Source organism: Gymnoscopelus braueri (genome assembly GCF_963280865.1).
Source record: "Gymnoscopelus braueri genome assembly, chromosome: 3".
In the NCBI taxonomy this organism is placed as follows: domain Eukaryota; kingdom Metazoa; phylum Chordata; class Actinopteri; order Myctophiformes; family Myctophidae; genus Gymnoscopelus; species Gymnoscopelus braueri.
The window spans coordinates 40,555,840-40,581,544 of NC_137612.1; the positions used below are offsets into that span (position 1 = coordinate 40,555,840).

General features: G+C 40.1%; 2 protein-coding genes across 2 annotated transcripts; both read left to right on the plus strand.

Moving 5' to 3' along the window:
- Nucleotides 1-2,695: 2,695 nt before the first annotated feature.
- LOC308081924 (uncharacterized protein) lies at nt 2,696-8,705 on the plus strand (the record flags this gene model as incomplete). Its single annotated transcript, XM_080423540.1, has 6 exons — nt 2,696-2,815; nt 4,602-4,725; nt 5,447-5,618; nt 6,101-6,163; nt 7,578-7,679; nt 8,491-8,705. The coding sequence occupies 6 exons, from the start codon at nt 2,696-2,698 to the stop codon at nt 8,588-8,590; spliced, it is 681 nt and encodes a 226-aa protein (XP_080279666.1). The 3' UTR covers nt 8,591-8,705.
- Nucleotides 8,706-11,637: 2,932 nt separating this feature from the next.
- myorg (myogenesis regulating glycosidase) lies at nt 11,638-23,608 on the plus strand. Its single transcript, XM_080424920.1, has 4 exons — nt 11,638-11,681; nt 15,674-15,782; nt 16,590-16,899; nt 18,359-23,608. Exons 3-4 carry the CDS (start codon nt 16,637-16,639, stop codon nt 20,154-20,156), a joined length of 2,061 nt encoding a protein of 686 aa, XP_080281046.1. The 5' UTR covers nt 11,638-11,681; nt 15,674-15,782; nt 16,590-16,636; the 3' UTR covers nt 20,157-23,608.
- Nucleotides 23,609-25,705: the final 2,097 nt, after the last annotated feature.

Sequence of the window (25,705 nt, forward strand, 5' to 3'; positions counted from 1 at the left end):
AATTTCCTTCCTTCTTTTCATTAAACGGAAAACCAATGAATTGCAGATTGCTTCCGCACACCCAAAAAAAACCAACACAGACTTTGTTGTAGCTCTGTCTCATCAGGGGGTGAAATGAAGAGTAAACAAACTAAATAAGGGAATAGGAAACCGGATACGCCTTGCAATCAATCTGGACGCATATCTCAGCAGGGGCCTGGGATTGGATTCTGATCAGAACATCTGTGTGCAGGGCATTCCTGCCATTTCATCAACACTATATCGTCAGAAACCTTGTATATCCAAAACTGTTAATTTTCAAAAAAAAAGGAAGAGAAAAAAAAGAAGCTGCGTTCCAATGGTTCCAATTATTTAGTCACAGTCTCTTGTTAAAGGAGTAGTTCACCCAAAAAACTACTTATTTTCTATCAATTGCACACCCCATGATGCCTTCAATTCATGGGTTTCTTTAACTTTTTGTCGCATTCCTAAGCCAATAATTTGATGACCGGGTGTATTTCCGTTAGGAGACACAAAGAGTCTACTTTGTGTCTACTATCGGATACATTAGCATCTTTCCGCCGGTAATCAAATTATTGGCTTAGGAATGTGAAAAAATTGAAAACTATCCATGAATTCAAGGCTTCATGGGGTGTGCAATTGATAGAAAATAAGTCATTTTTGGGGTGAATTACTCCTTTAATACTTTTCATTGGTTCACAGAGTGCCGCGCTATGAGCTTGTATATCTGCTATTTTTGAAAAATCACGATTTTTGGGGCAAATCTTTGAATATAATTTTTTTAAGCAAACATGTTTAACTCAAATCTTTGTTTCTGGGAGGTCCCTGGAACAAAATACTTTCTATGAAAAACATTGAACGTTGAAAAGACGGAGACGTGAGGTTTTCCTGCCCGACGACAGCGACTACATATGATTGTTCATGCGTGGCCCTCTCCTCTGCAGTGTGTCTGTCTGGACCCTGATTGGAGTTTTCTGGCTGTCAAGCTGTCTATAGCTGAGACAAACAGCCAGATCCTGTCACAGATAACACAGTCAGAACGGTGTGCCAAACAAAGGGAACCCTGCGGAGTCCGGTGAATTATTGATTGATGCTGAGCCCTAGTTGAATGTGAATATAGAGGTGACCCAGCAGGGTGGAGGAAGCAGTCATCCGGTCCAGAGAGCCTTCTTCCTTCCCCTGTTCCCTGTTCCCTTCCCTGCCTGGCTGCCTGCGTTGTCTGTCTGTCCCCTTTTGCTTGGATGTGTTCCATCACAGATCTGGCAACGTCGACCGCTGTCTCCATTACAGGAGAGCTATAAACGGACCGTAGTGTTTGGAGATCTGTGATTGGGAAGATATTGAGGCCACACACACACATGGGCAGTGGTTAAAGTAACTAAGTATATTTACTTAAGGACTGTACTTAAGTTTAATTTTGACTTTTACTTTACTGGAGTATTTCCAATTTTCAATACTTTTATTTCTACTCCATCTCAGAGGCAAATATTGTACTTTTTACTTCACTACAATTATTTGAAAACTCTATAGTTACTAGTTACTTTGTAGATTTGAGTTATTATTACAAAACACACAACGCGTCGCATCGCAACGCATTGTGAGCTTACATACATACATACATTTTATAATATGATACCTTGTGAAACGGGACATTCTGCATAATGAGTACTTTCACTTTTGGTACTTCATTTTGATGCCAATACTTTTGTACTTTTCCTCAAGTACATTTTTAATTCCGGACTTACAGAGTGTTTCTAACATTGCAATATTGATACTTTAACTTGAGTAAAGAAATGTAGTACTTTTTCCACCACACGCACACGGGAGGGAAGTATGTAATGGATAGTGACCCCCGGTGTCTGTATCTCGGCAGGGGGCCTTGCAGGGGGGATTAGCAGCAGTGCTCAGGTGGCAGAGAGAGAGAGAGGTGTTCTGGTTCACTGAGCATCACTCTCATAAAGCCACTTACAGCATCAGATTCATCACAGTTGATCCTATAGTTAACACAGGTCACTGTCCTGATTTTAGTTATCTTTCTCCTTGCTTTTTTAATTGTTTGCTACAGTATTGTTGTAGTATAGGTTTGATAGCTATCAGTTGAGTCTTGGGCTGACATGCAGAAGTTGTGGAGTTGAGCGTAATAGGCCATTCGTTTTTTTAAACGTTTTAATTTCAAGGATTCCAATAACTCTGAGAGTGCACACATAGAACCAACCATTGCACACTCACAGCGGTCCATTTGGAAACCCCTCGAGGAACCCTGAGGGTCCCTGCATGGATCCCCACATTGAGAACCACTGATATATGCAAATAACAAGTGATATGCATCAAAGCACGACGTGCCTGGTAAACCAGCAAGTCATGCAGAGACGAAACCAAAACGTGGGCATGGGCAAATCACTGATGCAAACACACATCTAGAGCAGAACACAGCAGGGTAGAATTCCACTCAATACGTCAAAAAGGGTCAGAAGTAATGATACACAGCAACATCCAGCGGGTCGCTTTAACTCTGAAAGAGTTAACTTTCAGCCTTAAAGTAACACTAGGGAGGAGCTAGCAGGTGAGAGGGGGAGGAGAAGAGATTTGAATGGCTTTTTAGGTCTGACTGGGAGCCTGCTGGTCTACAGTACATACAGTACACACAGACAGACAGTGGTAAGTGGACTTGGAGCATTGTGTGGTGGTGGTGATGATGGCTCCCCAGATGCACCTTAGTACGTACTCGGAGCAGTTTGGCTCCGGCGGCAAAGGGAGACCAGCACAGCTTCGACCGACCTCATCTCACCGCAGGAACAACCCCCACCCCCGACCGGTAAGAAACTAAAGTACAGACCACTTCATCCAAAAAATGGAATTCATAGATAGAAGTGAATGATGAGTTAGTCATTTATGACTTTTGAAATACAATTGTCTTTGCAAAATGCATAATGCATGGCATAGCAGAGGTGAGCGTTTTTATGATCTACTGCCAGATCAGGACGGGCCTAGAAGTAGATCAAGTAGACAATGTTTCTAACCCAGACAAAGCCAAGCCAGACAATGCAAATGTTCTCCCCAGATATTCAGAATGTATTTTGACTTCATTATTAATATCAAGTGATTGACTGACTTTCAGAATATTTTCTGATTAGCAGCCTGTAGTGATGGATATGTTCAATGCCAGCAATGCTGGCAATGGTACTGAGATCTCTCCAGCCTTGGAAAAGGCAAAGTAATACAGTATGCACCTTTGCACTGTACTTTATCCTGTGTTTATTTTTGTTTTAAATACAGGGAGCAGGTTTATGTCTGGGTTCATGAAAGGGCAGACAGTGGTCTACTGTAATTGCTTGGTTACTTGGCTGCGGTCTCTTCCGCTTTTTGATAGTCATTAAACCACTTCCACTAATGAACTCCTGGCTGTTTACATCAACCTGTAGTGTACAGGGTGAAAGCTGTCCCATACATTATTCACTACTTCCACCATGTCCATCTATCTTTACAGTGATGGCGTCGTAGACTAGTGTTTGTTCCACTGCAGAAACCAGGCCAGTCCCACCCTGGACAAAAACTCAATTCATAATTTATTGAATAGTATAAACATAATTAGTGTGTTTTTGTCTGCCCTGTAATCAGGGATGGAAAGACTGCTAGAATATCCTACTACTAAAGCAAAAGTAGGCTACCGTTACTGGACTAAATACAACTCAAGTAGAAGTAAGGCTACTTGTGTTGAGAACTACTCAAGTATATTGGGAGACCAGTTATTTTACTGTCCATAGCAGTAATGCTCAGGTTACATCCTGAGCATGAACCAGTCCCTCTATTTCACTGATGAAGGTGGTGACCCAATCTTTTCGGAACGTTTTTTTCAACTGTTTTATGAGGGGAAAGAGGTCCAAAACAGGCCTGTATGGAATATACTCATAATTGTGACAAAACATAACTGTAGTGCTATTACTATTTCTGCTATATTAATATTATTATTATTAGTATTAGTATTATTTTGTTATTATTATTATTAGTAGTAGGCCTAGTAGTAGTAATTATATAAACTATTGGCTTCTTTGTAATAATTTTATTTCTGAAGTAGTTGAGCACTAAGCTGCCCTCTTTAACTGTCCTGTTCTACCCCAGATTTGAACCCGGGTCTCCTGTGCAATTGCTGACATTTTTACCACTGAGCTAATAGAGCCTGCCTGCTTGCTCAGGGGATAATTTGAATTGTGACCTTCAGGCAGGACCACTTATCAGCCAGTCGTGTCTAACCTAGACACAGGATATAAACGTCTCAATAGAAGAGCAGGACGACCAAATACAACCACCCCAACTGTATAAGTTAACATAATCTATACCATACAGATTGGATAACATAACATTATAATCACTAAGAAAAGTCACAGAGTTTATATGCAGCTTTATTGAAGTGAATAATTACTGTTATTAGCTTGTTCTAAAACAAAAAAAACAACAAAAAACCTGAAGGCATAGCCTAATAAAAAACAACAACAAAAAGAACAAAAATATAAAGCTGATAGGCCTATAACATCATATCAAAGTGAATTGTAGTGAAACTTCTTTCCTATTCTTCTTGTCCTCCATCTCTCCCTCCCTTTGAGGACTTCTTGTTACCCCGGAGGATTCAGTCCAGCTACAGAGCAACCCGCTCAGCGTTAGGGTCTTATGAGGAGGATGGTGGTCCACTGTTCCCTCCCGTTAGACAGCTGACCTTCCATAACCCAGGTAAACATGACTACTCATGTGTGTGTGGAGGGACTCATTTTTAGTGTACATAGACTATAACGATGAACAGTGATGACTCACATTTTTTACTTAAGTAAAAGTACCAATACCACAATGTAGAAATACTCTAAGTAAAAGTACCAGTGTTCAAAATGTACTTTAGTAAAAGTACCAAAGTATAGTGGCATCAAAAGTATCAAAAGTAAAAGTACTTATTGTGCAGAATGTCCCATTTCAAGTTTTCAGAACGTATACAAATATTTTCAAATAGCCAACGTATAGGTCTGAAGTGGTTAACGTATGTTTTACAAAGTAACTAGTCGGCCTATTAAACTCACGTTTTCAAATAATTGTAGTGAAGTAAAAAGTACAATATTTGCCTTTGAGATGCAATAAGTGAAAGTATTGAAAACTGGAAATACTCCAGTAAAGTAAAAATACCTCAAACTTCTACTTAAGTACTTTCCACCACTGAAGATGAGAGCCCCCCCACATACTAGGCAGTAGGCACCTTTGTTCATCATGGCTTTTTCAACTGGTGAGTGTGCCAAAAAAGTGCATCTTCCAACCAAAAAGGGCACTAGTCTAGTATCTAGAGTCTAGACTATTAGTTATGAATATGCAGCCTGCAAATTCCTGAGAGTGAACTACGAGAATGTAAAACTGGACCCTTCCAATAGTTGAATTAACGCTCATGATCTGACTCTGGTTCTTCCATCAGAAATTAAACCCAACCACATCCACAACACCTTTGAAGCCCCTCTTCAGCCTATCATCAAGCCATTCACAGCTCCTGCTCTGCCCTCTGCTGATCAACCACGAGAACTGCAGCTTGCAAAGCCTCCTGCTGCCAGCGATGGTCAGCTTCAAACAATCCACAGGAGCTCACACAGGTAACACACAGTTCATAGGTCAGGTCTTACTCGTTTTAGTTGAATTATGACAACTACCACACGGATCAGGAGGTAGGACTGGGCAATTAATCCGAAAACATTTCAAAACCGATATTTAGAAACAATTTTGGCTTAATCTCACTGATGTAGGTTAATCAAATAATCAACAAGCAGTTTTTTTAATAATTTGTTTTGATTTATTATATCAACGAATCGACAAATCTTGTATAAACGACTAAATCCATTAGTCTGATTAGGTGTACACGTTTGTAGATCTGCTAGTGCTTTTGTCACTATATTTAAAAGATAAATGATAATAAACATGCATTAATCGTAATCAAGGCAAAAGTTTGTAAGTCATATTTCCCAGACCTATCAGATACTAATATTGGAGGAATGACCTTGTTATTTCCTGTCAATTTGTACATTCTGAACATGTCCTCTGGGTTTGGTTAAATTCTGTCAAATTGTCAAATGTTTAGGCCACTTCACCAGCAGCCAGACTACCTGAGAAACATGCACAGCCGCTCATCACAGGGATCACGGTGAGAGAGACGTGGACGTTTGACCACATAATCTCATCATGTCCTTATTATGGTCAGAGGGCTGATCGCTGATGGCCGCTCGGGTGGCACCGCGGAGTCTGGAGGTTTGAATCCACCGCTGTGTATCCGGCATTGTCGGGCGTCTTCTATACGAACACAATAGGCAGCCATATTGGAACGAAATTGAGCCTCTTCCTTAGTTCCTTCACAGGTCTTAGTCTTACCAATGATACTGATTAAGGCTCGGGTCAAACACAGTCAGGGGTGCTGATATTGTGCATGTTGGCTTGCTGGAAACACTCTGCTACACCAGTGGGTCTCAAAGTGGGGTCCCTCATGGTTCCTTGAGGGGGTTCCAAATGGCTCATTACAGGTCTGTAACTCTGAGAGTGTACAAATGGAACCAAATGGACCCGTAAGGTTCCATTTGTACACTCTCAGAGTTATGGGGGTCCTTGAACATTTTTTTAAAAATAAATTGAGAACCACTGTACACTAAATGGAACAGAGCCTTCATTAGTATCATTGGTAACACCTGTGAAGGAACTGAGGAGGAGGCCCAATTTCTTTACAATATGGCTGCTGTGCATATAGAGCCACGTTCGGCGGAGGGAAGCTGGGCGGGGAGGGTGATAATTGTCTCTGGACGTACTCTACGGGCAGCGACGGCACCTGTCACCAGGGAGTGTTGGGTGGGCGTGGGAGGAGTAGGACGGAGGCCCTATGTCCTCCCGGTGGGGGCTCCTCACTGGCAGGTGAGCCAATAGGATACAACAGCAGTGAAAACACACAATAGCGTGTGGGGAGGAATTCATTGGCATAATAACTAAATTGGGGAGAAAAGGGGAAAAGTAAAAAGCTGATTTATGTATGAATCTCTAAAATCTCAGCAACATGAAAATACTGCCATTTAATTTGTATTAGAATGTTGCATTTTAATATACAGTATTATGATACATGGGATGTTGCTAATTATAATGATTAGGCCTATGATCATGGAGAGATCATGCACTTCTGACCGTAATCTGTCACTTCTTGTTTCTCCATACACTATTTTACACTGACCAGATTGTATACTCCAGTGGTTCTCAACATGAGGTCCAGGGACCCCCAGGGGTCCTTGAGGATGAGGGGGTTCCAGGGGGTTCCAGGGGGTTCCAGGGGGTCCCCAGCTAAATCATTGATAGTTAGGAACCAAATGGACTCTTACAGATCTGGAACTCTTACACTGGAGAGTGTAGATTTTACAGTGTCCCAGTGATAAAAATCATATCAAATGGGGGTCCATGGTCTAATGATTAGACCATGGACCCTAATCTAATGCATGACAACTGGGGGTCCTTGAATTAAAAAAGTTGAGAATCACTGGTACACACACACCCTCATATTTCTTTATGTATGTTTGATAATACAGCACTATAGCCACTAATACTGAGAATCGACCTCCAGCTGGCAACCCCCTGTCTCCACAACACCAATACAGGAGGTCTCGATCCAATAGCAACCAGGAATCATGGTACACACACACACACACACACACACACACACACACACACACACACACACACACACACACACACACACACACACACACACACACACACACACACACACACAGCCACCCACAACCCATTCATTTGGAGGATAAATATAGTACAGTCACCACTTAAGCCCTATGCTGTATACTTCACTGTACTATGAGCGAAAGTAGCATAAAGGTTAGTGCTGATCAGTGGTGGACGAAGTATATTGTTGCTGTCAGGCAGAAACCTCTTATCTCCATATTCTGAACTTTTTGTGTTTTTTCGTAAATTAACGCCCTACTTGATCATACTACAGCGTCACACAAAAGCATCAAAAGTAGCAGATTTACAAGCTCGTTTTTGACACGTTTTTAGCTTGTCGATCTGCTACTTTTTAATTTGAATCCTGAAAAGTAACAGTTTTGGACATATAAGGTTTCCACCCGACAGACACGATATACTCAAGTAAATACTCACTTACTCAAGTATTCAAAAGTACAAATTACAAAGTACATCTTCAGAAATGGTTCAGAAATGCAGCCGTTGTGAGCTTGTAGATCAGCTATTGTCACTATATTTAAAATAAGGATTACGTGGTTCATTCATAACAGGCTATTCTTGTTTGGGCCTCTGAGTTTGAGTCCCAAGAGTGCCTTCCTAGAAATGTAGTTGAGTACAATATTTCTATTTGAAATGTAGCGGAGTGAAAGTCAGCAGTTTGCACCAAACACACAAAGTCACTGTACTTAGTTACTGTCCGCCACTGGTGTTAATGTTTCACTCTGCTGTTTGTTTTGTCCACAGTGGCTACAGCTGCTTCCAAGTGGTGAAGTCCTACCAGGCAGGACATTACATCATACACCCACAGTTTGTGTCTGAGAGCCAGCGCTTCACAGCCACATAATGTGTCCTCATAAAATAATTACTTCATTTCAACTTGATGGAACTTTCTTTCTTTTTTTCCCTTTTAAATACATCCCTGAGTCCCTTCCTTTATCTCAGCGATTCTCAACTTGTGGGTCGGAGCCCACTGGTGGGCTGTGAGGATATTGCAAGTGTCCCCAAAAGAATTGGCAAAACACTACGATTTTATTGATAATATTCATTTATATTAATATATTCAACATTAATTTAAAGAAAATTATATGTTTTTTAAAAAGTCTGCATTGTTTCATTAAAGCCTTGAAAAATTAGTTTTCATTGTGATACCGAAAATGTTAAGTGGTCAAATGGGTGGGCCGCGAATGTCTCAGATTTTTAAGTGGGCCCTCATCCAGAAAATGTCAAGTTAGATTTGCAATGGTGTTCTCAGGTCTCCCCAAAAGTCTGTCAGAGAGCCTACTTTTATGTCCTTTACTGCTTTTCAGTACATTTCCTGGTTAAGAGCTAATCAACAGTTGTTTCTTTTCATGCAAACTGGTGGATTTTAAGCTGTGAATTGCTATCATGTTGTCGAAGCCCAGCAAAACAAAACACACATAACTTATACAATATGATAGGCTACTCTTGACAAAGGAGAGTTTTTGATAGATGTTGATTGTGCACCTTGGCTGAGTAGAAAAATAAATAAATAAAACTACATTTGCTTTGACTTATACTTAACTGCTATATTCTTAAATCTTTCTTTTTTTTAATACCTTTTCCTCATAAAATGGTTGTTTATGCCTTATATAAAGTACGTTGAATCATGGGTGACCGGGGCTATGTGTGTTCCCATTGGCTATTTCTCCAAAAACAGAAGACTTTACCTAATAACTCTAACTGTAAAGTACTGTATGTGCAGCTTACTGTCCTGGAGGCAAGCTCTTGACATGCATTATGTCACTGTAATCTCAGATGAGAACAATTTGATCATTTTCAACCATAAAAGTACAAAATGAAACTGCACTTCCACTTTTTATGTAACAAAACTCTATTAACTCAATTCTATTATTTATAAGGTTTGCTATAAGGTTTGTGGTATAGGTAGCTCAAATGTCACTCCAGGGCAAGTTGTTGTCTCGCATGCTTTCAGGGCAAGTCATCACATGACAATTTGCCCCAGTTACTGTTCATATACAGTACATAGACATTCACAGTTATAAATGCGGTGCTTCACACAGTATTAGTAGTGGTAATTAAAGCTTAAAGAATAAAACTTGAATAAAACGTATACAATTGGGGTGGTTGTATTTTGTCTCCCTTCTCTTGAGACATTTAGATCCTGTCAAAGGTTATGTCTCACCTAGACACACATGGATCTTACACGAATTCTGATCTGATGGTCAAGATTCAATTTATCCCCTGAGCAAGCAGGCATGCTCTATAAGCTCAATGGTAAAAATGTCAGCACTTGCGCAGGAAACTGGGTTCAAATCCGAGGTAGAAGAGGAAAGTTACATACAGTAGTGCTGCTTTAAATTGTTATATGACGTTATGTGACTAAAATAGTCATATAGTTCAGAATTCTTTCTTTCTTTTTTTGGTGTCATTGGTTATTCATTTACACTTGTTTTCTGGTAAGCATGCATGCATTTTGGTCTGTAGATTTATCTTGCCCATGGTGAACTATTTGTTTGTCTTTGGTCAAATCATTACTTAGCCTACATGGGTTGTTCCAGTTTGTTCATGCACTAGCTGGTGAAGCCCTAGCTCCATACTATGAGAAATGTCTGTACGTGTCCAAACAAATGTGATTTTAACTTCAAAAACGAGTGTGGACAGTCAGTCAGACTGTCTATTTATAGTAGGCTGCTTATATTGCAATCTGGGAACCCATTTGGTAAAATAAGAGAGATAATACTTATTATGTTCTTATGATGAAAAATATAATGCAACAGCATCATAATAATATAGGCTACATTCATACAATTTCAACATGCTAGACAAGTAAGTAATAGCAAAGAATTGGGTATGGCATGCATGGGTAAAAATTATTTGTTTATATCTGAGAAGTAGTCATCTATGTACATTTGTGGCCTGCCCTAGATCAGTGGTTCCCAACATGGGAGTCGGGGGGTCCCAGGGGGGTCCCTAAATTATTTTGGGAGGTCCCCAGATGATTAGCTTAATGTGCAACATTGTTTTCTCACTCAACAGTAAACAAACCAACATACAGTATAAGTGTATGTAGGGTTAAGTTACAACTTAAGAACGTTTAAGACCTTTTTAATACCAAATGGTCAAATATTATGTAAGAAAGAGGTACACATTGTGAAAATAGCCGATCTACAAGCTTACAACGCCTTGTAGATCAGCTATTTTCACAATATTCATCTGTGGAACCGAGTCAAATTAGATGCAATGCCTACAATTCCAAGTGCTTGTCAGGGTGGGGGGTCCCCAGTTCAAATATGATTATTTTGGGGGGTCCCCAGTTCAAATTAGCCAAGTTCAAATATGATTATTTTGGGGGGTCCCCAGTTTAAATATGATTATTTTGGGGGGTCCCCGGTTCAAATATGATTATTTTGGGGGGTCCCCAGTTTAAATATGATTATTTTGGGGGGTCCCCGGTTCAAATATGATTATTTTGGGGGGTCCCCAGTTTAAATATGATTATTTTGAGGGGTCCCCGGTTCAAATATGATTATTTTGGGGGGTCCCCGGTTCAAATATGATTATTTTTGGGGGGTCCCCAGTTCAGATATGATTATTTTAGGGGGACACGGCCTGAAAAGTTTGGGAACCCTTGCCCTAGACCAAGATAGAAGTGAGAGCAAAAAGTCAACTATCTCCGTATGAAATGCTATACTAGCCTTAGCTACCCCTTATATAAACCACGTGGTTATATAGGGCAAGCAAGGAATTGGCAAGCTATACTGTAACAGATGTTTCAGTAATGGTACGTTCACTCCTAAAGAACTACATTTCCCATACATGCTCCTGTGTGTCCCGAAGCAGCTGTGTGTGTGAGTTGGTGGGCGTAGACATTACAACGTAGTGTGTTCTAGCTGTGAGAGTTACAAACAAGTTGTACTTCTATCAACGGACTGCATGGGGCTCGTGTCTGATCGGTATGTAGAATGAGTTTTAAAGAGCATACAAAACAGATACATACATGCTGTTGACACAGTTGTTTATCGATTACTAGACAATACCCATCAATGCGCTTTATTAACAGCTTTTCTTGCGGTCACAGATCATGCAGAGTCATAGGAGTGGATGGCTTTAGTTTTATCCCGTGCATGCATGCATTAATACCAGTGGTGGAAAAAAGTATCAATACTGCAATGTCAAAATACCCTGTTACAAGTAAAAGTTCGGAATAAAAAATGTACTTGAGTAAAAATACAAACGTGTTGGTATCAAAATGTACTTAAAGTACCAAAAGTAGTTATCATTATGCAGAATGTCCCATTTCACACGTTTTAAAAATGTATAAAATGTTTAACAATCTTTTGAAAATAGCAGATCTACAAGCTCACAATGCATCCCGGTGAGCTTGTAGATCGGCTATTTTCAAATGATCGAAATGTATATTATGGTTAATGTATGTTTTGTAATAACAATCAAAATCTACAAAGTAACTAGTAGCCTAAGTAGTAACTAAAGTTTTCAACTGTAAAACGGGTGGGGTTCATCTTAGTTGCTTTACAACACTGACTTTAATGCATATGGTTGAACATAATATTTAGCCTGCATGTTGTCCTTTTCTTGGCTTGATGATGGCTTAATAGACTCTTATCTAGTTTGAAGAGGATCATTTTACAACTTTAATTGTACAGTACTGTTGGTTGCCATGTCCCAAGTCAATATTTTGTCATGTTGGTTTATAGCCTACTAAGTGAGAAAATAAAGTACACACACACACACACACACACACACACACACACACACACACACACACACACACACACACACACACACACACACACACACACACACACACACACACACACACACACACACACAGAGAGAGCTCTTGAGATAACGGGATATGATTTCTCAGGCTTCTGCTTTGAGTACATCAGCACTTTTTGTGTTTATTTTTCACCATGTCACAATGAGAGATAAGATAATGGATCAGCTGAAATGGCAGAGATGTGGCCTCCATATAGTAGCTCCTAAACACAGCCATACTGTGCTGTGATGATGGAAGAGTTCGAAATGCCGTACACTTTGAATACAAAGCATATTTTGTATTTTCAAGAGCCATTTTGTGTAATGTGTCTGCAAGAAAACCTATACAAATGCAGCCTACAAAAGATGCAAAGAGTTAGGCCTGGGCAATATATGGCTTCAAATCTTCACGATTATTTCAAACTTTTGCCTCAATTACAAATTTACGATTAAGAATGATGGTTGTGAGCTTGTAGATCGGCTAATTTTGTACGCCACCATTGTCCAACAAAGTGTGTGTGGTTGTCAGTTTAAGTTCTATACATCCATCACATTTGTGATAATTTTATGAAGATTTGTTCTCCCTTTATGTATCTTGCACTCCCTGTCGTTTGCACTTCTGCTCGTTCTCACCCCATTGAGCCTACTAACCAAACCTCACTTAACGCCTTCATTAAGTGCATAATTCTTCTTCCCATGTGATATAACTATAACCTGGACTTTTGCAAGTCGTATATCTCTCCCGAGTTTAATTGAGCCCAATAGAAGCCAACAAGTCTGTGTTAAAGATGGGTAGGTGTTATCATTCCCAATGTTGGGGAGGGGGATCCATACCAAGGCTGGTTGAACACAGAATTAGTCCATTAGATTGCTAATTAATAGCAGGCATCCTTTATTATCGACCTGGGCTGCCACTGCCAGTGCAGACCGTGAGGGCCAATTGCAGTTAGGGCCAGTCAGCAAGCACCAGGGCAGTTTATAGGCAGAAGCTCCTCTCGCTGTGTTTTCCTGCATCCTAATCTAATCTATGCTGATTTGCTAGTAGCCACTATAGAACAAGCATCAGCCAGTTAATCCATTAAGACTGGGAACGCATCTGTGTCATTTTTAGATTTCTTTGGCTATTCAAAAATAGCAGATATACAAGCTCAGAGCTTGTATATCTGCTATTTTTGAAAAATCTTGACAATTTGTCATTTGTCAAGTCATTGAATATATATTTTTAAAGTTAACATTTTTAACTCCAATATTTGCCTCTGGGGGTCCCTGGAACAACATATTTTTAGATGGGGGGTCCGTGGCCAAATGTCATGTTGGGGGTCCTTGACATGAAAAAATAACCACTGATGGCAACATTCTTTAAAAAAAAAACTGTTAGGATTTAGAAGACATTTGTAGAATCCCCCAGAAGCAAAGAATGGAGTTAAAAATGTTCGCTTGAAAAAAATATATATTCAAAGATTTGCACACATTTTGAACGATTTTTCAAAAATAGCAGCTTGTATATCTGCTTCCCGGTCTTAATGGATTAATTACCCATAACCTTCATTTGATGCTTTTATCCCCCATAGGTGTTCCCTCCTGTAAAGTCATGTATCATCTTTGTTAAATGTCTGTCAGTGAATTTGTATACTTTTTACACTTCCACCAAGGATGAGTTAAGAAAATATTGAACTATTTGATTACATTTGATGTATTAATATGTGTGTATAACCTTCCGCATGTTGTACTGCACATTCCACCAACCAGATGGGTGAGGTACTTTTTTTTGGAAGCACTTGTGTGCATATCTAAGGCCCCAGGAAGGAGCCTTCCGCATTAACATAATTTTGTACGTACATGCGGAAGGTTACATGTTTTTAAATTGCATATGCTTTCCTGCCTTGACCAGCACCTCCTTCCTGGGGCCTTGGATATTCCTCGTATAATAATAATAATAATAATAATAATTGATTTGAATGATCCATCTTATTAAAAAGAATAGAAAACTTATAACAAAACAAACAAATAGTTATTGAGACCAGTACAATATTCTAGAAGGATTTTGGTCAGTCATGCACATCCCTAACTTCCACAAGTGCCTGTTAAGCCCGATTCATACTTCGCCGCACGACAGTGTCGCTCAGCAAAAATAGCAGGCCTACAAGCCCACAATTTGTTGCGGATGCGGCACGTAGTGGGCTTGTAGATCGACTGTTTTCGGGGGCATAAATTAGGCTTTAGTCTGTCTTGGTAGCTCAGGATGTTTTTGTCTCTGGCATTGGCAAAGCTCTGGAGAACTTGAATCCACTTTTTGCCTTTAGTCTCGTACTTCCTTACATACAAATGAGTCTTGTCTTTCATTTGGAGTGATACATTGGACTTGCTGCTGTGTGAAGCCACACTCTGTCCCACCCTCAGGCAAATATAAAAATTTCTACACTGTTCCATGTGAGGAATGCTTAAGTATGTTGAGGATGTAAAAGTCTTTGGAAAGACTTAAGAATTACTTGGTTCTGACTTGTTTCATGAATGCTACTTATAATTATCAGTTAATTTAAAGTTAACATTTAGTGTGTGTTTGCGTGTGTGTGCGTGCGCTCCTTTCTTTTTTTTTAACGTATTAAGACCTGAAGCCGATTCTACAAATGTCTTCTAAATCCCAGCAGTATTCTGAAAAAACCTACTGTATGTTTCTATATCAGTGGTTCTCAAACTTTCATGTCAAGGACCCCCAAAATGATATGTATTTGGCCGCCGACCCCCATCTCAAAATGTTTTGTTCCAGGGACCCCCAGAAGCAAAGATTCGAGTTAAAAATGTTCACTTTAAAACAATATATATTCAAAGATTTGCGCACATTTTCATGATTTTTCAAAAATAGCACATCTACAAGATCGTAGCGCGGCACTCGGTGCCGCTCTATGAGCTTGTATATCTGCTATTTTTTAATACCCAAAGTGTAAAATAATGCTTTTTAGCGCAAATGAAAAAGTGACACAGATGCGTTCCAGGTCTTAATGGGTTAAATTGTGAACACTTGGAAAGCAAATTAGATTTTCCAGCAAGCAATAGTTCAGTCACTTCAAGATGTGAGAAACACAGCCAGTGGGTCAGGGGACTCGGGGCTGTCTCAGGAACTGGAGTCTGTCTTTTGAAAGATGTATTTTCTTCTCTCTGAATACAGGCACATACAGTAGGTGAACAGACACAAGTGCCAGTCCAGCAGTGATCTCACAGCGGTGTATCCTGTCTGCCGTCTACCAAGGTTACAGACAAGAGAGGAGGCTCAAATGGTTTGTAGGCAGTGTTGGACAGTAACTAAGTACATTTACTTGAGTTACTGAATTTTTTTCCCTGAGTGTCTGTAATTTACTTCCTTATTTGTATTTTTGGATGACTTTCATTCCACTTCATTCCTAGGAAGGGAAAAAGTAGGCTACATTATGAGTTGTTGACAATGTAAGCCCTATTTCAAATACAGTGAAAGTAGCAGATCTACAAGCTCACAAGCGCTGTGAGCTTGTAGATCTGCTATTTCCACTGTTATTGATTATTTTATTGTTTTGAATTGTTTGGAAAAACTTTTTTGGGGGGAAATTTTAATACAGTAATGCATTAATATTAAAAATAAAATGTACTTTGTAATTAGTAGTTTTGAATAGGCTGCTTGTTTTTACAAGCATATACTTCTGAATACTTAAAGGGATAGTGCACCCAAAAAACGATTAGTCACCCCATGGAGACTTGAATTCATGGATATTTATTTATTTTTTGTCGCATTCCTAAGCCAATAATTTGATAACCAGTGGACCGGTAGGCAGCCGTTCCGGTAGGAGACACAAAGCAGACTCTTTGTGTCTCCCACAGGAACCGCCATCAAATTATTGGCTTAGGAATGCGACAAAAACAAAAACATTTCCATGAATTCAAGTCTCCATGGGGTGACTAATTGATAGAAAAAAAGTCATCCCCTTAAGTATTTTCAAAAGCAAGTACTTTTTTCGGCAGCAACTGTCAAGTTGAGTAATATTCGACCAGGAGTATCTGTACTTTGACTCAAGTGCTGAGGTTGATCCACTTTGTCCACCACTTGTTTGTAGCTGATTGAGAAGTCACCGAAAGGAACCCCGCTGTTGAGCAGAGAGTCATGTACCAAGTGGTCCCAGGAGGAGCGGGGGGCACCATCACAGATGGGATCCCCAAGCAGAAACACACCAAGCACACCCGTCCCTTGGTGGGTGCTGGGGTCATAGGGCTGGTGCTGGTGATAGCAGCGGTGACGGCCTGGTGTTATTACATTGCGTCGCTGCGTAAGGCCGAGCTACTGAAGACTCAACTGCTGGACCTCAACAAAGATGGCTACATTATCCGCAACCAAGCAGGATCCATCGTCTTCAGGATGGATTTCAGGTTGGTTATTATTCACTAAGTTTGGGGTGAATTGGAATTGGATCATCATGCGAAAGTACTTGTGTACGGTGTAACAGTTAATCGGACTAATTGATTTAATCGATTATATCAAAAAAGAAAAAAGATCATTATGAAATATTTGATTCATAATCAATCCCTATTTTGGGCATGTCATCATTATGTGCAAAAATCTAAAGACATACAGAAATTAAGTTCAAGCCCGACTAACAGCAAACATCATTACGGGCTCTAGAAAGCTTGACCTGGTTGATTGTCAAAATGATTGCCATGGATGTAGATTGGTAAAATAAATAAATTAACATAAATGATTTAAACTTCTGCGTTCAGTACCTCATGAGCGAAACGTTAAAAACCACAAACCTTTAAGTACAGTTCAGAGACGTTTCTGGCTGGCAAGAAGCACAGCCGCAACAAAAAAATGTACTTAGATGGCAATCTCCACACACTCTGCCCTTTAACCACTGAAAACGGTTATTAAGTGATGATGTTGTAATGGAATTTTCTACAGCTAGATTAAATGGTGCTAATAATCAGACAATAGACAGTTGGAACCACATTCTGAATCACATTCTGTATCAAGTTAGGACCTCTACTGTACACCTAACATTTTTGTATATTAGCCTTTTTCTTTGTTGGTTATTATATGGTTGCTATTTCTTTTTAGGCCTATTAAAAACAAACCACACCACTTTTCTACTGTAGACAGCAAACTATAACCTAATTTTCATCAGAACGAGTAGTTCTGTGAGCTGGACAAATTATATTGGTCTCTATGTACAGCTGGCTCTGAGACGAGGGAATCATCTTAAGTGCAACAGAGAAAAGAGATAGAAATATTATTCAGTAACTTCACTCATATGATTTAAGAGTCTGTGTTTTAACAGCGTTTACTTTTGTGCTATTGATCACAAAAGTTTGAAACCTCTGAATTATATTTCTTACTTTACGGTTGTCATGGATGTGCAGCCAATATCTGTTGTTGAAGATAAGGGCTTCACAAAGCTTATGGTTTACCCCAAACCAGGATATGATATGATGCACCGAAAAATGGTAAATGCAAGAATTTACAGCTGTATAGTGAATACAGAGAATAAATAATAGTCCCACTAGTGTGAGGTTTATGAACCCCACCCATTTAACATTTAAAAGGTTTCCCCCTACCATGTAAATGTTGATTTGACCCAGATTTGCACATCCGTATTATGGTCTCTGCTCAAACTTTTGAACATTGCTGTAACCTCAACTTCTTCATTTGGGGAGCCTCTCCTTAAATAATGTATAAATGGTTAAGCTAAGCATCAGTGAATGGTTCAACTGCTATGAAGTCATAAGTTTGAAACTCTCATTTTAGACATTTCTTGAATATTTTATGTTGATTATTCATGACAGCTATACCACAGAAAGTTCAGATCATTAACGCTTCTCTAATTTTCGGCAGGTCTGGGACTCTTGATTTAGACTCTTGTTCTAAAGAGGGGGAGATGCTGAGCTGCGAGCGAACCACAGACAGAAAACTGATCTTCTTCATTGAGACGGTGCGACCTAAGGACCCAGTACAGTGTTACCGCGTGCGCTGGGAGGAACTGGTTCCTGACATTCCCGTGGAGCACGCCATGACTTACAAATTCTCACACTGGTATGGCGGTGCGTTGTCTGCAACTCAGCACTGGCCTATAGCCGTCACTGGCCAGCAGGCCCCTAAACCCTTTGTCACGAGTGACATCTACTCGAGCCGAAATGAATTCGGTGGGATTTTGGAGAGTTATTGGCTTTCGTCGAGTGCCACGGCTATCAAGATCAACAACTCTGTGCCCTTTCACCTGGGCTGGAATGACACTGAGAAAACCATGCTCTTCCAGGCCCGCTACCAAGACAGTCCCTTCAAGCCACTCCCAGGAGAGGCGCCGTGCGCTGAGCTCAGCTACAGAATCTGCGTGGGCTTGGACATTACATCCATTCACAAGTACATGGTCCGTCGATACTTCAACAAACCAAACAATGTGCCCGCAAAAGCCATGTTCCGCCATCCCATCTGGTCCACGTGGGCGCTTCATAAAAAAGACATAGACCAGGAGAAGTTCTTGACGTATGCTGCCAACATCCGCAAGCATGGCTTCAACTGTAGCCACCTGGAACTCGACGACCGCTACACCACCCGCTACGGCGAATTCATTTTTGATACAGTCAAGTTCCCCAATGCCTCGGACATGTTTCAGAAGCTTAAAGCGGACGGTTTTCTGGTGTCGCTCTGGACTCATCCGTTTGTGAACTACGACTCGGACAACTTCCATACATGTGTAGAGAAAGGGCTGTTTGTACGGGAGCCCACCGGTCAGCTGCCCGCCTTGGTGCGCTGGTGGAACGGCATCGGTGGCATCATAGATTTCACCAATCCAGAAGCACGCGAGTGGTACGCCTCCAACCTCCGTTCATTGCAAACCAAGTACGGCATAGCGTCTTTCAAATTTGACGCCGGCGAGACCAATTACCTGCCCTGGAAGTTCAGCACCAAAGTCCCCGTCCGCGATCCGAGCGCTTTCACGAGACGTTACACGGAGATGGCCATTCCCTACAACGACCGCGCTGAACTGCGTAGTGGCTACCAGTCGCAGAACATATCCTGCTTCTTCCGGCCTATAGATAGGGATTCAGTGTGGGGCCATGAGATGGGACTCAAATCTCTCATCCCCACAGTGCTCACCATCAGCATCCTCGGCTATCAGTTCATTCTACCGGACATGATCGGTGGAAACGCCTATTGGAACCGCACCGACGGAAATCAAGTGTTACCCGACCGAGAGCTCTACATCCGCTGGTTGGAACTGTCGGCCTTCATGCCATCCATGCAGTTCTCCGTACCCCCCTGGGAATACGACCAGGAAGTGGTGGAAATTGCTCGGAAGTACACCGCTCTCCACGAGAGCATCGTCGCGCCGCGGATCCTAGAACTGGCGTACGAGGTGCTCGACACAGGGGACCCGATCATAAGGCCTCTGTGGTGGATCGCCACAGGCGACGAGACGGCGTATAAAGTCGACTCTCAGTTCCTGATCGGGGACGACCTCATGGTAGCGCCGGTGTTGGAGCCTGGAAAGCAAGAGCGCGATATCTACCTGCCTGCCGGCCGCTGGCGGAGCTACAAGGGAGAGAGGTTTGATATCAAGGAGCCCCTGCACCTCACAGACTATCCTGTGGATCTGGATGAAATTGCGTACTTTGTTAAACTTTGGGTTTAACAGGAAGTGGTAATAGAGCTGGACTCGTTTGTTTGGATGTTGTGCTGAGTTGCTTTTTAGCAAGCTTTATGACGTGAGCAGAGTAGGGATGGGATTATATGAACATTTCATGTCACGAATATTGTGGTCAAAATAATTGCGATTAATTATATTATCGCAACAATCAAAATATGTTCAAAACTTTTAAAATGGCACTTTTTATGAACCACCATGGTTGTTTTATGAACCACTTGAACCCCAGCGTCCATATTCTGTGGGGGAACATTAGCCATAAATAGCACGCGTTGTGAGCTTGTAGATCTGCAAATTTTGGCAAAGACATTTGGTTTAGACAAAAAAAAAGGCAGTCCAAGTACAGAGCCAACTCAGGTTCAGTGTATGGCAGACAATTGCACGTTAAATTAAAATCTCTGTGATGATTATTTTGAGCATTTTTTATCGAATACCGTTTATCGTCCCATCCCTACTTCAATGACCGTGTCCGATTGAGCCAGAATTTATGTCAAAAAAAATGTGTTGTTTCAGTGAAACAATTACACCTGAAGTCGTTTGCATGAACGTGGTTTCGTGGCAGTGGTGGAAGAAGTACTCGGATGTTTTACTTCAACATAGCATGTAGAAATATTCAGTTCAATTTATATCCCAGACCCAGGAAGATCCATTTCAAAATTGGAAAAACAACACAATACAATCACAGAAAAATACTTTTATGCACAGTGGCCCATTTCAGAATAATAATAATAATAATTTTAATGTAATTATTGATGCATTAATGTCTGGTAGATGATAATGTAGCTGGTAAAGGAGAGTCACAAGCTGGGTCAGCTTGTATCAGTGCATTCTAATTTACTTTATTTTATATTGTTAATCTCAATCTGCAAATTACATACAGGTATCAAATAAATGGGCTACAGTGGGCACCTGGTATTTCTGAGCACCTTTTTTCAAAATGGTGTATTTATTTTGTATTTTATATTTAAATTTATTTTATAAATGATGGGCCAAATACATATATTTTTTAGATTACATTCATGGCCCAATATTTCTACAAATGCTTTAAATTGCTACAAAACCATAATGGGGATGTACAAGCATTTGAAGGGTGAAATTTAGGTCTGATAATGATGTAGCGTGCTGTGATGCATGTTAAAATCATTTATACTTTACATCATTTTCAACCATTTTCCAAAGCATACATTCATTCTTTATTTTTTTACATTTAGGAATAAAACAGCAGATTTAGCATTGAGTTGCCCACAAGGTTTAGGTTGTGTCCAATAAATGCAGTGGTGTAAAAAGTACATTTCCCAAATAGTGGAGTAGATGTATAAAGCAAACAAAAATGCCACAGTACTTAAATAAATGTAGTTTGGTTACTAAATAAATGTAGTTTGGTTACTTTCCACCACTGGGGTAGTGGTTCATACCTACCATAGGTCTGATTAACTTTTTTGATACAAATCAGTTATTAGTTTGTACATTTGACTGGTAAAAAGGGAAGTTGCTCAATGTGAATTGTGTAAGGTACAATTTACTGCACTTACAATAAGCCGCCCAGTTTGCATCATGGGAGGAGATAAAGAAGGAAGAGCCTGTTACCTCTGTGGTTCTCAAAGTGGAGTCCAGGGACCCCCAGGGGTCCCCAGCAAAACAATTAAGCGGTGACGATTGTGCAATGGCATAATGTGTCGCCTACTTCCACAATGCTTAAAACATAAAACAGGCTATATTGATGATAATTACATTTTGAATCTGTAATGATAACCACAGTGATATTGACTCCTGCTTCTCTTGTCTTCTCTCTGTGAGATGCTTTCCTGTGAGTCAGGTGCTATGAAGGCTTGAATGTAACCATTTGCCTTAAACTAAACTCAAGTCTTAAATGTGAAACTCAATGTACTTCCCTTTTGTGTAGCATGCAATGTAATGGAACAGCTCACAGCAGCGTTATACTGTAGTAGTCAGCATTAGAATGACTATTCTAACCTGAAACCCTCTTCTTGTGCCTTACAAAGCATGGACAGTTTCTCAGGTAATGGCTTTGCTTATTTTCTCAGGTTGTGATGTGTTAGAGTTGTTCAGTGACTTTTCTTCCATCCAATGCTGACTTTTGCAGTACAGATACACAGTTACAGATATTACTGTGGCACCGATAACTTGGTGATGTTGGTTATATTGGGGCTGAACGAAAATGGTTAAAGTGATCATCTCGATTATTTTACTTTAATATTTTAATCGTGATTATTAATTACAATTATTGGTAATGAGGATATTTGATGTAAAATGATTTTTTTTAGTTTTTTGTTTTTTTTGCATTCTCTTTTTTGTCTTCGTTAAGATCTTCATAAGACAGTGGTATATAGCATCGTTTTAACCACTTTAACCCTATATACTGTACATGGGCTTTTTGGAGAATAGCTGATCTACATGCTCTACAACAGTGGTTCCCAATGCTTTTACCTTGAGACCCAAAAGTTTAAATTTGAGTCTCCCCGGGACCTAAACTAGTGAAAATAGCCGATCTACAAGCTTGTGTTGTGAGCTTGTAGATCTGCTATTTTCACTACTTAAAAGTATTTTTGGGGGGGGGAAATCTTTTGAAATAATTAAAAACAAAACGTAGGAAACAAAAAAATAAGGGAGTATTCACTTGCGGCCCATAGAAATGTACCCGCGACCCACAATTGGATCCCGACCTACTGTTTGGGAAACTGACAAGATCTGCCATTTTCAAAAAGAAAATCTTCAAATACATATTAAGTGGGGGGTCCTTAATATGAAGAGGTTTGAGAACCACTGTCATAAGCCATTACATACCATTATAGTATGTAATGGCCTCTGGAGAGGTGGGCTGTTGTACAATGTTCTGGTCATTAACCCCCTGTATAAGGGCCAGGAGAGGAAGGCAAGGTGCAATAGCCGATCAAATGATGAATAATTTGAATTTATTAACATATTGTGAAGTGTAAAATCACAATTTATTAGCATTCTCTGTTAATTGTGGAGCCGTTAGTTGTGTTGAAAGCCACGTCCCAAATAAGCTGCATCTACACTCTCAGATGATGATGTGATTTAAATGCTTAGTTTTGTCATGCCCTACAACTATGTAGTTTTACTAAGTGTTATGACTTCATCAGGCTTCCAGTACATCCTGGATGGGACAGGATGTTACTGCGTACTTTACCGAATGGATGGAATGGAACTTGAATGCATTTAATCCACTTAAACTATCAAAACAAAAAGAATGAGGTACCATTAATTTTCTTCCCCTAATGTGAATAGAACTACAATTAAGTGTCATTTGTTATTGATCGCCACCATTACTACCAGGTGCTTTGAGATATCATAATTGTAATGTTATTGATATGCTGTTTATTTTTTCTCCCCCTTTCAATAACACATTGATGTTGTTGCCTTTCCGCTCTTTTTTTTGTGGCCTGATTAAACAATAAACCCTGGCATCCCAGGTTGGGGCAAGCTTTCAATTTCTTTTCAAAATCTTTCAAACCGTAGTGAACATAGCAGATGTACAAGCTCACAGCGTGTTGTGATGCGACACGTGCGCTTGTAGACCGAATTGTTTTCACTATATGATATCAAAAATGGCAAAAGTAGCAGATTGACAAGCTGCAGATCTGCTACTTTTGATGCTTTTCTGTGACGCTGTAGTATGATAGGGCGTTAATTTACAAAAAAGTTAGTTTAAATATGGAGATAAGAGGTTTCTGCCCGGCAGCAATCGACATGGTACACTCGTTGACCTGTGTGTTTTTTTGTTTGTCTTTTGACATGTTTTCAATGTAGCCGTGCTACTTATTTATAGCAGCGTCTTGTCAGCCTGCGGGCAGGGCAGACGGCCAGGACTATTTCTGTCTCAGACCCGTCTTGCCTTTTGACAAGATTGAGAGGCGCTATCTTCAATGCTGCGCTGCTTTTTTTTTGTGTGTGTTTCTTGATGCGCTGTCTGGCCTCCTTGATGCAACGTTTTGCACTCGGGAGAACTCCATTTACTGAACGTTATGTAACTGAACAATGGTGGACAAAAGTACTCAATCTCCAGTACTAGAGTCAAAGTATAGATACTTTAATAATGTTACTCGACTACAAATGTAAGTTGCTCTGGCAAATCTTTACTTGAGTTACAGTACACAACACCGGGCTAAATCGGGCATAACTCTAACCCAAAGCGCTAAACCTAACCTTTAAATGCTTATCTCATTAACACTGGGGAAGCATCTGTGTCATTTGATATTTTAGCCATATATATATATATATATATATATATATATATATATATATATATATATATATATATATATATATATATATATATATATATATATAGCAACTAGAGGTGTAACGATATAGTAACTGCATCGAAAAATCGTTTTGAATTTTCAACGATCTACTATATCGATATGCAAACAGCAAAATATCGTATCGTTTGACTTTGTATCGTATCGAATCGTTTTGCAATGCAAATAATCAATTTTATGCAATACTAAGTACTTTTAAGAAGAAAAAAGAGAGCGGGGTTTATATCCAGTATCCAGGTATTTATTTTTCACACAGAATGTTTGGGTAAATAAATAGTTACTATATCGATTTAAAATCATTGAATCGAATCGTATCGTTCTAAATTAACCTGTCCTGTATCGTTCATGTATCGTATCGACTAAATCACTGAATCGAAACGTATCGTATCGTTATAAAGTAACCTGTATCGTTCATGTATCGTATCGACAACCAAGTATCGTGATACGTATTGAATCGTTGTTAAAACGTATCGTTACACCCCTAATAGCAACATATGTTTTTCAGAAAACTATTTGGATACAGAACAGTGTTTTAGAACAGTGGTTCTCTATACTCGAAAAAGAACGCAAGGGTGGAGCGTTCAAAAGTGATTTGCGAGCCTCCGTCTTGTTTTTCATGATTCTGTTTTTGCAGTTTGGCTCAGTACCAAGAAACGGAGGATGATGTTTTTCTTTGAATGTTTCTCCAAAATAGCAGACATACAAGCTCACAACTTGTATGTCTCACACTGCGAGCTTGCACCATTTTTGAAAAAATAAATACAAATCTTGAATGTGTTTGATTTTTTTTTTAACACAAATCTGCCCTTCTGGGGGGTCCCTGGCACAAAACATTTTCAGATGTGGGTCCGCGGCCAAATACATATCATTTTGGGGGTCCTCCTTGGCATGAAAAAGTTTGAGAACTACTCATTTAGAAAGCATCTGTTGAATCGGCCTCAGGTTCTAAATGGGGTTCATCTTAATCCCAACCCCAACATGAATCTTTGGCCCCCCCTCACAAGTATAGTGATACAAGTAACACACACACACACACACACACACACCAAACCGAAGTATCATGTGTGCACGTTAACTGGGGTCAGGGAGCTGACCTGTAACTGCAATCATTGAGCCATTATTAGCCTGTGATGTGTGAAGGCGAGTGTGTCTCGGCGCGTCTCGGCCCAGCACTGAAAGAAACACCCGTAGGGGACAACTTCAACTCTGATGGCCAAGCTCATCATGGGAGCA